This window comes from Vanacampus margaritifer, chromosome 8 (assembly GCF_051991255.1).
Source record: "Vanacampus margaritifer isolate UIUO_Vmar chromosome 8, RoL_Vmar_1.0, whole genome shotgun sequence".
NCBI classification, from domain to species: Eukaryota; Metazoa; Chordata; class Actinopteri; order Syngnathiformes; family Syngnathidae; genus Vanacampus; species Vanacampus margaritifer.
This window is the reverse complement of record NC_135439.1, coordinates 2,012,163-2,027,438: the sequence shown is the minus strand read 5'-3', so window position 1 is coordinate 2,027,438 and position 15,276 is coordinate 2,012,163. Positions and strand designations below refer to the sequence as shown.

The 15,276-nt window shown below is 41.4% G+C and overlaps 1 protein-coding gene across 1 annotated transcript; it reads right to left on the bottom strand.

Annotated features, from left to right (window-relative positions):
- Positions 1-1,395: 1,395 nt before the first annotated feature.
- draxina (dorsal inhibitory axon guidance protein a) lies at positions 1,396-14,779 on the bottom strand. Its single transcript, XM_077573647.1, has 7 exons — positions 14,509-14,779; positions 4,989-5,413; positions 4,464-4,651; positions 2,777-2,897; positions 2,572-2,664; positions 2,404-2,493; positions 1,396-2,141 (listed from the first exon to the last, which is right to left on the bottom strand). The coding sequence occupies exons 2-7, from the start codon at positions 5,386-5,388 to the stop codon at positions 2,029-2,031; spliced, it is 1,005 nt and encodes a 334-aa protein (XP_077429773.1). The 5' UTR covers positions 5,389-5,413; positions 14,509-14,779; the 3' UTR covers positions 1,396-2,028.
- Between the last annotated feature and the right edge of the window lie 497 nt (positions 14,780-15,276).

Here is a 15,276-nt window from a genome sequence, read left to right as displayed (position 1 = left end):
GACTACATCAGCAAAACTACAAAAAAAATATAATAATAGTATATATATATATATATATATATATATATATATATATATATCACCGCTGTCAGTGGAATTTTCGAAATCTCTAAAATCACTGCTACTACAGACCCCCCCCCCCCCCCCCAAAAAAAAAAAAACAACCACCATCTTATTTGAGTTACCGAAACAGCGAACCATTCAAGTTGGTATTATACCTTACGTTGTTATCATAATTCGCAAAATCTTGTTCAATCACCAATTTAGTATGCTGTCACTAATTAAAATGGTAAAGAGGTTGTCGGCGCCGGCCTTACACATCAACAAAAAGACTTCATAAGGTCAAAAACACAAACAACGGCAGTTACATCATCTTTCCTTACAGCACTGCAATCAATAAAATGATGAGCGTCGTTGGGTACGGTCACGTGAGCGTTCGCTTGCCCGAAATGGCCGCCACCAGACTCTTTCGTAAACCCAAAATAGCGTGTAACCCGAGGTTAGATTTCTTTTCAAAAATTGTTCATAAATCGAAACTGGGTCATTGGTAATCTGAGGTTTCACTGTATGATGTTTCAAGCCAACAGCAACGATATATATATATATATATATATATACGGGGAGTCCTCAAGTTACGGCGGAGTTGCGTTCCTACTCTGGCGTTGTAACCCGGATTTCGACTTAAGTTGGATTTCCCCGTTTAAATCGATATTTACATCAAAATACTTTGTACAGTCATTTTAAAAAAACATATTTGCGCGACCCGGAAAAGCCAGACCCGATATTTTGTGTTTCCGCACGGACGTTCTCCGCTGACCGACGGCAGGGCGGAGCGAATTCGAACGTAAAGACGTAAATGTGACGCGCCTGATGGCGAGTCGACCTGCTGATGGACGTCCGTTGCTGGAGGTGACAACAACACAACTTTAAATAACTTTAAAATGGCCTGATTACTGTGGGAAATTTACGAAAAAGAAAGTGCTACGGACGGACGAGGCACGGGCGCCGTAAAGTCGAAACAACGTAGGTCGCGTATGACATTACTCGAGGACTCCCTGGATATATATATATATATATATATATATATATATATATATATATATATATATATATATATATATATATATATATATATATATATATATATATATATATATATATGTAAATATATATATATATATATATATATGTAAATATATATATATATATATATATATGTAAGTAAATATATATATATATATATGTAAATATGTAAATATATATATAAATATGTAAATATATATATATATATATATTTACATATACATATATATATATTTACATATACATATATATATATGTAAATATGTAAATATATATATATATATATATATATATATACACATAACTCTTTGACTGCCAAAAACGTTAAATAACGTTTAGTAAAATCCTATGGAGGAGTGCCAAAGACGTTAAAAGACGTTTGTTTCAAAACAGAAGTGAAACTAACCATTTTCTATTGTTGATTCCTCAAAAACGGAATAAGGTAGAAACAAACTTTTTTTTCTGATGAAAGATGAGAGTCGAATCTTTCATTTGGTAGTATGTGTGTTTCCATAGTCCAAACACATAATTTTCTGTGGACCTTGAAAGATCAGTCAAAAGATCAGTCAAAATGCTTAAATCGGCTGGCACTCACGGCATCCGTTTTCTGAAAACGTCTGGCAGTCAAAGAGATATTTGAATTATATCAACATGGAGATGTTTGAAGATTCTAAACAGGCAAAAGTATAAATAAACACTCACTTGTAGGGATTAGGGACGATTAGCGATTAGGGTAGGTTTGGGTTGGGGTTAGGGTAGGTCTGGAGTCAGGGTAGGTTTAGTGTTAGGATTAGGTTGGGGGGGGGGGTGTCAGGTTTACGGGTTTAGCGTTCCCTTGTGCTTCAAAATGTCCGCCTGTTTACATCCACTCGTCTTGAAGCGCCGGACGACGCCCGCGTCCGAGTGTTCACGGTCGCCGTCCTCCGCAAGCGCGCTTCGTCCTCCTCAGATGGTGATGAAGCCTCCTTGGTCGCCGCTGACCGACTCGGGAACGACGCAGCGGCCCCGCCTCCTCGTCACGCGGCGCTTGCGGTGGAATTTAGCGTAGCAGCGGAAGCCTGCGAGGTCACAGATAAGAGTGGGTTCGAATAAATGTTGGGTTAGAAGAATCTGTGAAATCGGTGAAGAGGACTCGTCGAAGTCAATTTGGGTACAAGATTTCTGCATATGAGAAATCAGGATACAGAAAGTAAGGATTGAAGAAGTTAGGGTATAAGACGTGAACATGTTGAACGTTGGTGTACATTTGGGGAATTTAGAGTAGGGAGCACAAATAGGCTGTACAGGAAGTACAGGGTAGATTTGGGGGTAAAGCCTCACCTTCTTCACACATGCAGTCGTCGTAGCACTTGTTGTTCAAGCCTCGGTTGTGACCTTTGCACTCATGAAGCCGCAGGTCACAGCAAGAACCTTCGGTGGGCGGAGCAAAGCTTTGAAAATCAGAGAAAAGATGCACGGTTTGACGATTCCCGTCGGATGGCCACTGACCGGGTAGACAATCCAAATGGTGGTCGCACGGTTCGATGTCGTCGGCGAGCGCCGTCGCGTTGCCGCTGCTGAGGTTTTTACTTCGTCTTTTGTCTGTGGAGGGAGACCACTACAAAATGGGACCAGTTTTTTTCTAAACTTTTCATCAAATGAATTCAGAATCCAAACAAATGGAAAGTCTGTTCCAAGATTTTGGAGCCAGGACCTTTCTTCCTGGACGACGGCCATGCGTCCGCAGGCTTCATGTCCTCGTAGTCGGTCCAGTCGAAGAGCGCCATGTCCAGGGTGGGCATCACCTCTCCTTGCCCCCTCCCTCGGACGGAATGCTGGAAACACCATCCAGTCAATTACAGCACAGGATGACATCACAAGATCCATATTTGCATCCATCAGGATGAAATGAGCTTTTCCCAGAACCGGCTTCCTTGCAGCCTCAGGAAGTCAAAACTTCCAGAAATATCAATATGATTGACTTGACGGGATCAAAAATGGATTAGGAAGACTTTTATTCTTTAGTAGACCAAAGACAAAGCGGCAGGAATATCAAGTCAGGATGGGTGCGAGGATCACTCATTTCTGCTCCTCTCTTGTGCCGAAAGCAATTGATCACGATACAATTAAGTAGATACAGTATTTATTTATCTGCCAGTCAGTCAGTCGGTCAGCAAATTAGTAGGTTAGTTGGTTACTTAATTAGTTAAGTTGTTCAACCAGTCATTTGGTTAGTCACTTGGTCTTGTATGTAATTGGTTCATTGGTTTGTTTGTTTGTTTGTTAAGCTAATTAGGGCTAGTTACTTAGTTACTTAGTTGATTGATTAGTTAACCGATTACTTGGTTGGTTCCTTGGTTGAATGGTTGATTGGTTACTTGGTTGGTTGATTAGTAGCTTGGCTCCTTAGTTAGTTAGTTAGTTTTGTGTGTTCTTGTTAATTTGTGCCCTTATTGTTTTGTTAGTTGGTTTGCATTAGGGTTAGTTAATTAGTTAGTTAGTTAGTTAGTTAGTTTTGTGTGTGTTTGTTAATTTGTTCCTTTATTGTTAGTTAGTTAGTTAGTTAGTTAGTTAGTTAGTTCTCTGTGTACTTGCTCCTTTAATGTTTTGTTAGTTGGTTTGCATTAGGGTTAGTTAGTTAGTTAGTTAGTTTTGTGTGTGTTTGTTAATTTGTTCCTTTATTGTTGGTTAGTTAGTTAGTTAGTTAGTTAGTTAGTTAGTTAGTTAGTTAGTTAGTTAGTTAGTTAGTTAGTTAGTTCTCTGTGTACTTGTTTACTTTTGTTAGTTGGTTTGCATTAGGGTTAGTTATTCCCTTGGTTGTTTGTAAGATCATTACTGGGTAGGTTGTTAATTTCTTACTTGGTTGGTTTGTTAGTTAACTAGACAGCCTACTGGTTGGTCAGTTCTTTGGCTGCCTCATTAGTGTCATCATTTCTTGGTTGGTTTGTTAGTTATCTCCTTCATTGTTGTATTAGTCATTTGATTTAAGGTTTAGTGGGTAGGGAACCCTGGTCCTGGAGAGCCGTTGTCCTGCCTGTTTTTCATGTCTCTCTCCATCAACACACCTGATTCAATGAACAGGATCCTTATCAGGCTACTACAGAGCTTGCTGATGAGTTGATCATTTGTGTCAGCTGTGTTGGAATAGGCAGACATCGAAAACAGACAGGAAAGTAGCTCTCAAGGACCTGGGTTAGTTAGTTCCTTGGTTGATTGGTTGGTGAATACTTGACTGATTTGCTTGTTTGTTTTTTGGGTTATTTTGTCAGTTAATTATCCAGCTGATTAGTTAGTTGTTTCTTTGGTTACTTGATAAAAACCCTATTATTTTTTAAATAGTATCAGTTATACAAGTAAAACCTCAATCTTGTTTAGACTATTTGGGGCTTGTCTCGTGTCACCTGTGATTTGGTGGAGGTCGGCGGTAGCGTCGGGGGATGCTCGTTGGTCACCGTGGCAACCATGGAGGAACCGGAGCCGAAGGTCGCAGAGTTGGGGGAGGGGCCGTCGCCTAGGGGGGCCGAAGAAGAGGAGGACGAAGGGGGGGGCTCGTCTAACAGGATGCCCAGCTGGGGCTGCGCAAAAAAGCCTGCAAAATGGAAACGAGAGATTTATGTGCACACACTTGCTGTTAAAATAAGGACTGTTTTTTTCCCTCCTAGACTTGATTGACTTTTCAGCCCACTGGCATGGAATCAGAAGTTCAAAACATTTGTCAAAATCCTGTTTCATGGAGTGAAAATCGCCACATCATAAGCATAACCAAAGATTCCTTGCAAGCGCCGTTAATACCTAGCGGCTAAAAAAGGAGGAAAAATGCCAGAAAATTTGATTATGTGATTTTTTTTTTACAGGCAGTGACACCTTCACTAACTATGTAAAATAAACTTTTTTTTTTTTTTTTTGAATGTACTTCCAACGCGCACCTTGTCCATGTCGTCCCTTGTCCCGTCTTCCCCCGTGTCTCCTGATCTGCGATTGGCCAGCGTGTCCCCTTCCCTTGCGTGTGCCCATCAACCGGTTCTCTCTCAGGCCGGCTCTGCCCGGCCCCGTCTCCACCCGCACCGGACGCAGACCCTCCAAGCCCGTGCCGTCGTCCTGGGGCCGGGCTAGGTGGCGCGCCGGTCCGCCGGAGATGGCGCCGCCCCGGCCCTTCCGCGCCACCTTCAGGTTGCTGAGGCCCGTTGCGGCCTGCAGGGGGTGCTGTGAGCGTCCTCCGGAGTTGCGCCTCCTCTTGCCACGAGGGACGCCGGAAGGATCGGCGGCGAGAGAAAAACACACCAGCGCCAAAAGAAGCGCCAGATTCAGGAACAAGGAGGGCACCATCGTCTCCAGAGTATAACAGCGCCGCCTGTAGGCAAAAAAGGCAGGATTGAAGAGGAGTGACATTCAATAACCTTCAGCAGACTAGACTGAGATGACTGGGTTCTCTAGTTTTCGGAAAACATTCCAACATTACTTGGCCAACTCCTCTATTTGGCTCGCCATTTGTAAGCGAAAAGGCAAATCTATGTCAGCTGCTTGCGGGATAGCCTGGCACTTTGGAGGATCAAAAAATAAATAAATCAAAACATAAACTTCCAGCCTTTGACGGCAGAGAACACAAAAACCCGACCGTTACTCATCGCCTCATCCTCCAGGTTTTGGTCTGACATTTATCTGGACCTTGGACCTTGGGCTGAAGCGATAGCGAGCCGGCCCCGCGCCCGTGCTTCCTCCCACAAATGACTTCCCGGGAAAAACAACACAAAACGGTCGCTGCTCACGTCCTTTACGGCGCTCGCCAGATTTTCATTACGGGAGTCAACACTTCAGTGAGGTGTGACGGAAACGGAATGGGCCCGAGGGTGTCTGCATTGCTTTGTCCCAAGGGAAAACGACGGGCGCGCTCTATTTTTGCCTTTAATCGGCACCACTTTCTATTCAGCGCCAAGTGCAATTTAATCAAAAGTGTTTACGTCCTCGGAGATGTTTAGAATTCACAAAAGAAAGCCGCGCAAAGTGGAGAAGAAAGGACTTGCTGCCGTGCAGCAGTTTTTGTTGAGGATTTAAAAATTCATCGTATAGTCTTTCACAAACACAAACATGGAGACATGAAGCAGGATTTTTATTTTTGGATGATGTCTGTAAATAAAACAACAACATGCTAACATGAGCTAATTCAAGCGAAAGCGAGCCAGCTAGCTTGCTTGTCCACAATTAGAAAGAAAGTTTTTTAAATTTTGACTGATGTATACGACCAAAGGGTGTTGTTTTTTTTTTTAGAAAATGATTATACAGTATTATTATTATTATGTGTTAACATCTAAAAACATTAACACATTTTTCCTTGAAAATTTTTTAAAAAGAAAAGAAAAAACATGCTAACATGAGCTAATTCAAGCGAAAGCGAGCCAGCTAGCTTGCTTGTCCACAATTAGAAAGAAAGTTTTTTAAATTTTGACTGATGTATACGACCAAAGGGTGTGTTTTTTTTGTTGAGAAAATGATTATACAGTATTATTATTATTATTATTTGTTAATATCTAAAAACATTAACACATTTATCATTGAAAAATGTAAAAAAAAGAAAATAAAAAACATGCTAACATGAGCTAATTCAAGCTAAAGTGAGCCAGCTAGCAATCTTGTCCACAATTAGAACAACGTTTTTACATTTTGACTTATGTGTACAACTAAAAACGTTTTTTCTTGAAAAAATGAACTTACAGTATTATTAATTATTTTTTATATCTAAGAACATTAAAACATTTTCCCTTGAAAAACTGAAGAGAAAAACATGCTAACATGAGCTAATTCAAGCTAAAGTGAGCCAGCTAGCTTGCTTGTCCACAATTAGAAAGAAAGTTTTTTAAATTTTGACTGATGTATACGACCAAAGGGTGTGTTTTTTTTGTTGAGAAAATGATTATATAGTATTATTATTATTATTATTTATTAATATCTAAAAACATTAACACATTTATCATTGAAAAATGTAAAAAAAAGAAAATAAAAAACATGCTAACATGAGCTAATTCAAGCTAAAGTAAGCCAGCTAGCTTGCTTGTCCACAATTAGAACAACCGTTTTTACATTTTGACTTATGTGTACAACTAAAAACGTTTTTTTCTTGAAAAAATGAATTTACAGTATTATTAATTATTTTTAATATCTAAGAACATTAAAACATTTTCCCTTGAAAAATTGAAGAGAAAAACATGCTAACATGAGCTAATTCAAGCTAAAGTGAGCCAGCTAGCTTGCTTGTCCACAATTAGAACAACGTTTTTAAATTTTGACTTATGTATACGACTAAAAAAGTTTTTTCATGAGAAAATGATTACCGGTATACAGTATTATTATTATTTGTAATACCTAAGAACGTTAAAACATTGTTCCTTGAAAAATATAAACTTAGTTTAAAAAAAAACAATTCTCAGAGCATTCAGATTTTAGTCTCATAAATGTAGTGTATACACACTCGCACACGTACGCACACACATACGTGTAAGATAGCCACACAGTTGTCATGGCCATCTTCATTGAAAAGAAGACAAATGGCAGTCCCGAAAATCAATGCGGTGGAAGTATTGATCCACTGATGACGTCCGCATGGTAAGCCTGGGACGAAGGCTCCTTACGCTAACACATCAAGTAGGAAATCTTTAGCAGTGACTTATCAGTTGACGGCAGCGCGTGCGTGCGCTTCTGCGTGCGTGGTGGGGGATGTCGAGAGCAAAAGGATGCTGGGGGGATGCCCGGGTCGCAAGTGTACCTCAGGGATTCGCACCAGCTGTGCAGTCTGCAAACATGACAGCGAGACGTTGAGGCGACATCTTTTTGTGTTGGGTGGGGGGGTCGCGGTGGGGGTTGTTTATGAGGTGAGGCGTCAAGAGACAATTGCAGTGAAAAGGACAACTCATTTCTGCCAGTAGGGGGCGCCGCCTATGATTGTTTTCAGGGTGGGGCCTACAAGACGGTTGACCTTGTGGAGATGACTTATTCGATTTGAGTGTTTTATGGTGAGTCATCAAATTTCACCCACAAAACTCAATTATTTTGCGTCATCCGTCTGTCTGGTCGAGGTGCTTCCAATTTGGTAGAAATTGGACACGACGCTGTTATTATTATTTTTATAAGTTTATCTTTACAATTATTCAATCAGAAATATGAAAATATTTTAATCTCATCCTTGCTGATAACCAGTTACATTATAAAAGGAACATACAGTGTTTGGTTCTGTAGGGGTAAAATGCAGGATGGTAGAGATTTGAGACATTCATTGTCTTAACAATCACTTCAGCAAAAATGTGGCTGAACTTGAAACACTTCCTGTTTTCTGCTCTTTGAAATCCTAGTCCTAAATACAATCGTGTCCCGCCAACTAGTGGTCCAAAATGGAATTACATCACAAAATACACAACAAGATTGAGTTATGGCAGGACCAAAAATAATCTTTACTTTCCCAGGCCTGCGTTTGCTCAATGAAAAGTCAATTTAGTATCAATGAACCAACATATTCATTTTGGTGAACGTTCCAAAATGATGTCATCGGTGCATCTAACCTGCATTCATTTGTAAGCATTGAAACCAATTTGAGTGTTTTATGGTGAGTCATCAAATTTCACCCACAAAACTCAATTATTTTGCGTCATCCATCTGTCTGGTCGAGGTGCTTCCAATTTGGTAGAAATTGGACACGACGCTGTTATTATTATTTTTATAAGTTTATCTTTACAATTATTCAATTAGAAATGTGAAAATATTTGAATCTCATCCTTGCTGATAACCAGTTACTGCCTCCGCAAAAAATGTACTTTTTAATTGAATATTTGTGGAGTTTTTATCATGTCTTTGGCATTTAAGAAGAATTGATGTTCCGATTCATCGATATCAGAATCGGAAAAAAATGACTCAAACTGAAATGTTGTGGATCCAAATCCGAATGATTGCGCAAATAAGAACGGATACCGAGACCCACATTATAGAGCCTTCATCTATGTTTTCAACGTGATGCACTTTAATACAAATAAAGCAAAGATGCATTCGGCCCTGGCGGCGTTCAAGCAGCGCGTCTCGTATGTGGTCGGCAGCAGGTTGAGCATCTGTTAAGGGGACGCCGGGCCAAGGCGCTGGCGTGGAACTGATGACTTTCATTCTCACACCAGCTTATCCATCAGCGAAACAGTCACTCGACTCGCACCCCCCCCCCCCGGAGGCCCCCTTAGGATTCCCAACACAGATGTCATAAAAACCTGCAGTTAGCCATGGAAACCTCTTTATGACCCAGGCGGGAAGTGTGCACGGCCGACTCACAACATAATGAAATCTTGAAAATTGAGTTGTATATCAGCCAAGCTGCCGTGCGCCGATGATAAAAAAAAGAAGAGAAAAAAAAAAAAGACTTGTATTTGCTTGAAAATGCAAAATTTTGGCCCTCTAGGGAGGCGAGAGGCTCATATTGTGTGAAGTGACGGCTAATCTTGCAAGAAATTGCAAAAGACGCTTAATTGAGGTGGGACGGGAAAAGCGCCATGAAAACATAGAGAGCGAGAGAACAAGATGAGAAGGCGTGACGGGTAAAAAAAATAAATAAATACATAAAAACACCTGCTGTGGCGGCAAACCTCCAGCAGCCATCTGCTGCTCTTCGTCTTCTTCTTTGGATCTCTCGTAGCAACCAAAAGGATGCGGCTGACAAAAGGATGCAGAAGCAAAGAGCACCCCACAAGACCCTCCCCCGATCCAGGGGGCCGCAGCCCCTCTGGTGATTACTGGTGTCCAACCAGCGGGTGTCATTAGTCGTTGGGGGGCCTCCACATCCATGGACATGGGTTCCATTTTCACCTCAACACAAGGTCGTCAATGATAAAGTCCGTAATGTCCTTCTTGAATCAGGTCAGCAAAGTGATGGAATAGTCCATTGAATGAGAAGGTAGGGGGGGACAAGTTGAAACCATCAGGATTGATAAAGCATTTGGATTTGTTTTGAAGCATGTGAATTAAGACAAAAACAATAATCGCTGAAAACCGTATTACAGCCAACCCAACAGAAACCCTGCCACAGTTTGGCTTTAGCCCAGGGTGCTAGATTTCTAGCTAGCTAGCTAGCTAGCTAGCTCCCTAGCAGGTAAACGAGCACCATTGGAGCTAGCTAGCTAGCACCTGGGGCTAAAGCCAAACTGTTCCAGAGTTTCTACTTTCTGGATCTAGATCGGGGATTACGTTCAAGAGACCGCCCCCCCCATCCCATCCATGCAACTAATGGAATCCGCGATATAGAAGTGCCCTATTTATAGCTTTTATGGCACTTATTTTTAACTTCTGTAAACACACTTTAAAATCATACAAACGCAATCAAAACCATTTACAATACTGTGAGAGAGCCAGAAGAGCAATGGATGCCACAAAAACAAAGTTCCCGTGTTTGCTAACAAACGGAATTTTTCATCTCACCATTGTGTACATTATAAAAGGAACCTACAGTGTTTGGTTCTGTAGGGGTAAAATGCAGGATGGTAGAGATTTGAGACATTCATTGTCTTAACAATCACTTCAGCAAAAATGTGGCTGAACTTGAAACACTTCCTGTTTTCTGCTCTTTGAAATCCTAGTCCTAAATACAATCGTGTTCCGCCAACTAGTGGTCCAAAATGGAATTACATCACAAAATACACAACAAGATTGAGTTATGGCTGGACCAAAAAGAATCTTTACTGTCCCAGGCCTGCGTTTGCTCAATGAAAAGTCCGTCAATGAACCAACATATTCATTTTGGTGAACGTTCCAAAATGATGTCATCGGTGCATCTAACCTGCATTCATTTGTAAGCATTGAAACCAATTTGGTGTCCTTAATGAACGTCACATGACCAAACATATTTTTGCCACTCGGCAAGAGATTCATTCAAATGGAGGCAAAAGAACGTCAACAACAACAACGACGACGAGAAACAGAAACGCGTGACAAATGACAACAGCATCGGCGACAACAAACAAACAAAGACGGAACGAAAGCAGGCCACTAAACGCAAGCAGACTGACGAGACAACGAGGCACACCTGGACAGGACACAGGTGGCGGGAGGGAAGCTGATTGGCGAGAACAGCTGGAAATGAAAACCTAACGAGCGGACGCAGCGAAAGCGCCACAAAACTTGAAACAAAAACTAAAAGCGAATCTCAACAGTGGACAAAAACAGCGCGTTCAGTAAAACTAACAAATGTAAACGTTTAAGACCATTTAGAATTCCCTGTTGTTTTTTTGTGATCAAAGCCTGCAATCCACCGAGGGGCGAACATTTGCGACGCTATCGAATGTTGATTTCAAGTCTCGAATGTTCTCTAAAAAATCGGAATTGTTTCCTAAACAGTCTTAACGGTCTTGCGTCAAGAAAAAGACCATAAAGAACAAACTCTGACTGAAATCGACATTTGCGATGCTAACAAATGTTGTTGTTTTTTTCTCTTGTTTGTTCAAGGTCGCAACCTTTCCCAGATGTTCTCTAAACAGTCTTAATGGTTTCCTAAACAGTCTTAATGGGCTTTGTTGTCACAAGGAAATTTTTGAACAAGATCAAAAGGAATTGTGAACATGTTTAACATTTTGAAGATGAAATGGAATTTTGAACTTGCGACAATAAAAAGACTACTTACTGTTTTAGAGAACGTTTAGAAAATGTTGCAACTCTGAACGAAACCTGACGTGAAATCAACATTCGCTAACGATAACGAGCGGCTGTTCAAGGACGGTTGCAGCATTTCCCAAATGTTCTCTAATTTTTTTTAACGGTTTCCTGAACTGTCTTGATGGTCTTTTTTGTTGCAAGCAAATTTTGAACAAGTTAAAAACGAATTTTGAGCATGTTCAACATTTTGAACATGACATGGAATTTTGAACTTGCGACAATAAAAAGACTACTGTTTTAGAAAACATTTAAGAAAAGTTGCTAACCCTGAACGAACCCTGACGTGAAATTGACATTTGAAAAAATTTGCGAAGCTAACAAACGATTTCAAGTGAGCGTTTGTTCAAGGTCGTAGCATTTCCCAAATGTTCTCTAAACAGTCTTAATTGTCTTTCTTGTTGCAAGCAAATTTTGAACATGTTCAAAACGAATTTTGAGCATGTTCAACATTTTGAAGATGAAATTAAATTTTGAACTTGCGACAATAAAAAGACTGTCTTAGAGAACATTATAGGAAAAGTTGCAACCCTGAACAACGTGAAATTGACATTTGCAAACATTTGCGAAGCTAACAAACGATTTCAAGTCAGTGTTTGTTCAAGTTCACCGCATTTCCTAAACATTTTCCGAACAGACTTAATGGTCTTTCTTGTCCCGAGGAAATTTTCAACATGTTCAAAATGTCGAACATGGAAATGTCATTTTGAACTTGCGACAATAAAATCACCATTAAGACTGTTTAGAGAACCATTAAGATCGTTTTGAGAATGTTTAAGGAAACGTTGAGACCTCGAACGAACCCTGACGTGAAATCAACATTTGCTAGCATTTATCACCCTCCGTTTTCATCACTTTGCCAAACAACTTTCAACAAAATATTGAATTCTAATACAAGCGCAGGGCAATGGCAACATTGTGGAACCTACGCAACTTGAAGTCAGCGGTGCGAACCACATTTTGCCTCAAACGCCTTCGCAATCACAACAATGCCGTTTTTTCACACTTATTTTTAGCAGCTATTAAGTGCGGGTATTAAGCAGAAGACGGCTGGAAAAAAAAACAAACAAGACGGCGCCGCTCCATCTGTCCACAAGCGAGTTGCAGCGGAACCCGAGGACGGGGTGTCGGGTCCGACGCGTGGAGCTTTGCATCATCAGCAAAATCTCCCCATGGGGCCCTTATCGAGCGTTCGCCAGGGCCTCGCGCGCACGCACGCACGCACAGCGGGGGGGGCGGTGGGGGGGGGGACGTCCCCCAGACACACGCCCGACACAGGCCGGTTCCAACACACCAGCGGGGGGCCGACAGCGCCGGAGAGACAAAAGGATGAAGATGGCGGAGGAGGAAGAAATAAGATGAGGAGGAAATCAAAGGCTGCTTTAAAAGCCGTTTTTAAACGCGTGTGGAAGATTTGATCTTTCGTTTTTTTCGGTTTTTTTTGTGGTCTTTCCAAAGTGGCAACAAACTTCGTGCTTAGCCGCCTGTGAAATGTGGACACCTGTTCGACACGGGAAACACAATCAAGCGAGTGCGGCGTGAAAAAACTCATTACGGCTTTTTGGGTGTGAAGTCGGGAGGCCACCCGATTACGTATGCGCGAACCCGTCACATATTGGCCACTCGCTATTCATGAATTCACGTCTTCACACCTGTGGAACGCATCGATCGCATCGCCAGCAAGTCACTGAACAGAAGACACCGCCGAAGCCATGTGGAAATAGGAATTGGTGTCAAGGAAGTCATGTGTTCTTCACATCTTGTTTCTGTCCACATATTTGTTTTCCCACATGTTCAGTCCATCCAGTAATTTACAATTGATGTGATTTTCTGAAGGGAGTGGAATCATTTCAATTATGTTCAATAAAACTCTACATTTATTAAAATATGTCACATTAAAATGGTAGATGACAGCCCTTCTATGCAACGCGTCATAACTTCGCCATACCTCCTTGACACCAATTACCACTTTCCAGTTAGTCAGGGCTATGGTGCCATCTTGTGGCATTTTACAACATCACAGGACGAGCACAAAAAAAAAACAAATAAGTGATCAAATCACAAACAGAAATAAGCACGGGAATTTTTGAAGAGTGAACTGAAGAACATATGATTTAGGAACGGTTAACCTGTAGTTATAAAAAGAGAGAGAGCGAGAGAGAGAGAGAGGGTTGGGGTATTTTTCCAACAAAAAGTCCAAAATTGTTTCAAGATTATTTTTCACTGGTTAAAGTTGATATGCATTGTTTCACATAATAAGATTACAGTGGACCCCACGTGTTCACTAAATAAATAAATAAATGTATTCAACCCTATAGGATTCAGTGTGGAATCCCCTTTTCACAATTTTCTTTTTCAATCTTTTTTTAAATTATTATTTTGTCGGGAGCTCCATTTTTCATGGAAACAGCTTTTTTTAGGGGGTTGAGAAACTTTAATTAAAAAAATAATAATGACAAAATAAACTTTTTCCCCCCCCAAATGCATTTATAAACGGGTCAATTGTGTCCACTGTCCACTATGATATGCCGTGATTAGCCACACGTCAATATTTCAACATTTTTAGTTCCAGTTTCAACCCATCATCAAGTTGTTATTAAACAATAGTTTAGCATCAATTAGAAGATCTGACCACTAAGAACTTTATGTTGGATGAACTACATATTCGACAAACAGAAAAGCAAATAAGCGCGCAAGCTCCTTTTAAATCTGAGCAAAAGGAAAACTGGAACATATGAGATATTTTACAAACAAGACACAAAGATGTAAAGAGCGCCCCACCTGCGTTTGTTATTTGGAGTAGCTGCGTGGTGGTGACGTCACTGCGGGCGTGTAGAACCCTTGTTGGAACCGAGCTGCTTCTTCTTCTGCCGCTGCTGCTGCTGCTGGTTCGACTCCGACGGCGAGCATCGACTTTCTGCTGCGGCTTCTTGTGTGCATGCAGCAGGCAGCAAAGCGAGACAGCCAGAGTCGCTGGCGGCTCCGTGCGCGCGCGCGCGCGCAGGCCTCGGGAGCGCGTCCGCGTCCACGCCCGGGAAGGAGGCGGGGCCTGGCCAGTATTGACTTTTTGTCGATTGATTACAATCTGCGCGTTGCGATGGCGGGTAAGACAGAACATGACGTCACGTGGAAGGCATTCCGGGGGGGGGGAAAGTTGGTCCAAGTTGAAATATTTCGCGACAGAAAAGGTGCCGTTTTCTCTCAATCTCACAGTGGATGCTGAGAGATGACAGCATCACATGAATGCACAGAAGAGAGCGCCTCTTAGTGGATGCTGAGACATCACAGTAGATGCAGCATGCCAATCAAATTGGATACAGAGAGATGACCACAACAGTTTGGATGCAGAGAGACAAGCACATCCCAGAAGATGCAACGTGACAAAAAGTATTGCACTGTAGTTACAGTGAATGCTGAGAGAAAGTTATATCTCAGTGGATGCACAAAGACGGTCACTGCATGCTGGAAAAAGTCACATCACGTTGGATGCTGAGAGATAAATGAGTAGATCTAGAAAGAAGCGCACCTCAGAGAGGATGCAGTGTGACA

Coding starts and splice junctions, on each gene's coding strand:
- draxina (XM_077573647.1), bottom strand. CDS start 5,388: ATGGTGCCCTCCTTGTTCCTGAATCTGGCGCTTCTTTTGGCGCTGGTG. Junction 2,665..2,776: donor GCCGTCGTCCAGGAAGAAAG/GTCCTGGCTCCA, acceptor CTCCCTCCACAG/ACAAAAGACGAAGTAAAAAC. Junction 2,494..2,571: donor CCATTTGGATTGTCTACCCG/GTCAGTGGCCAT, acceptor CGCCCACCGAAG/GTTCTTGCTGTGACCTGCGG.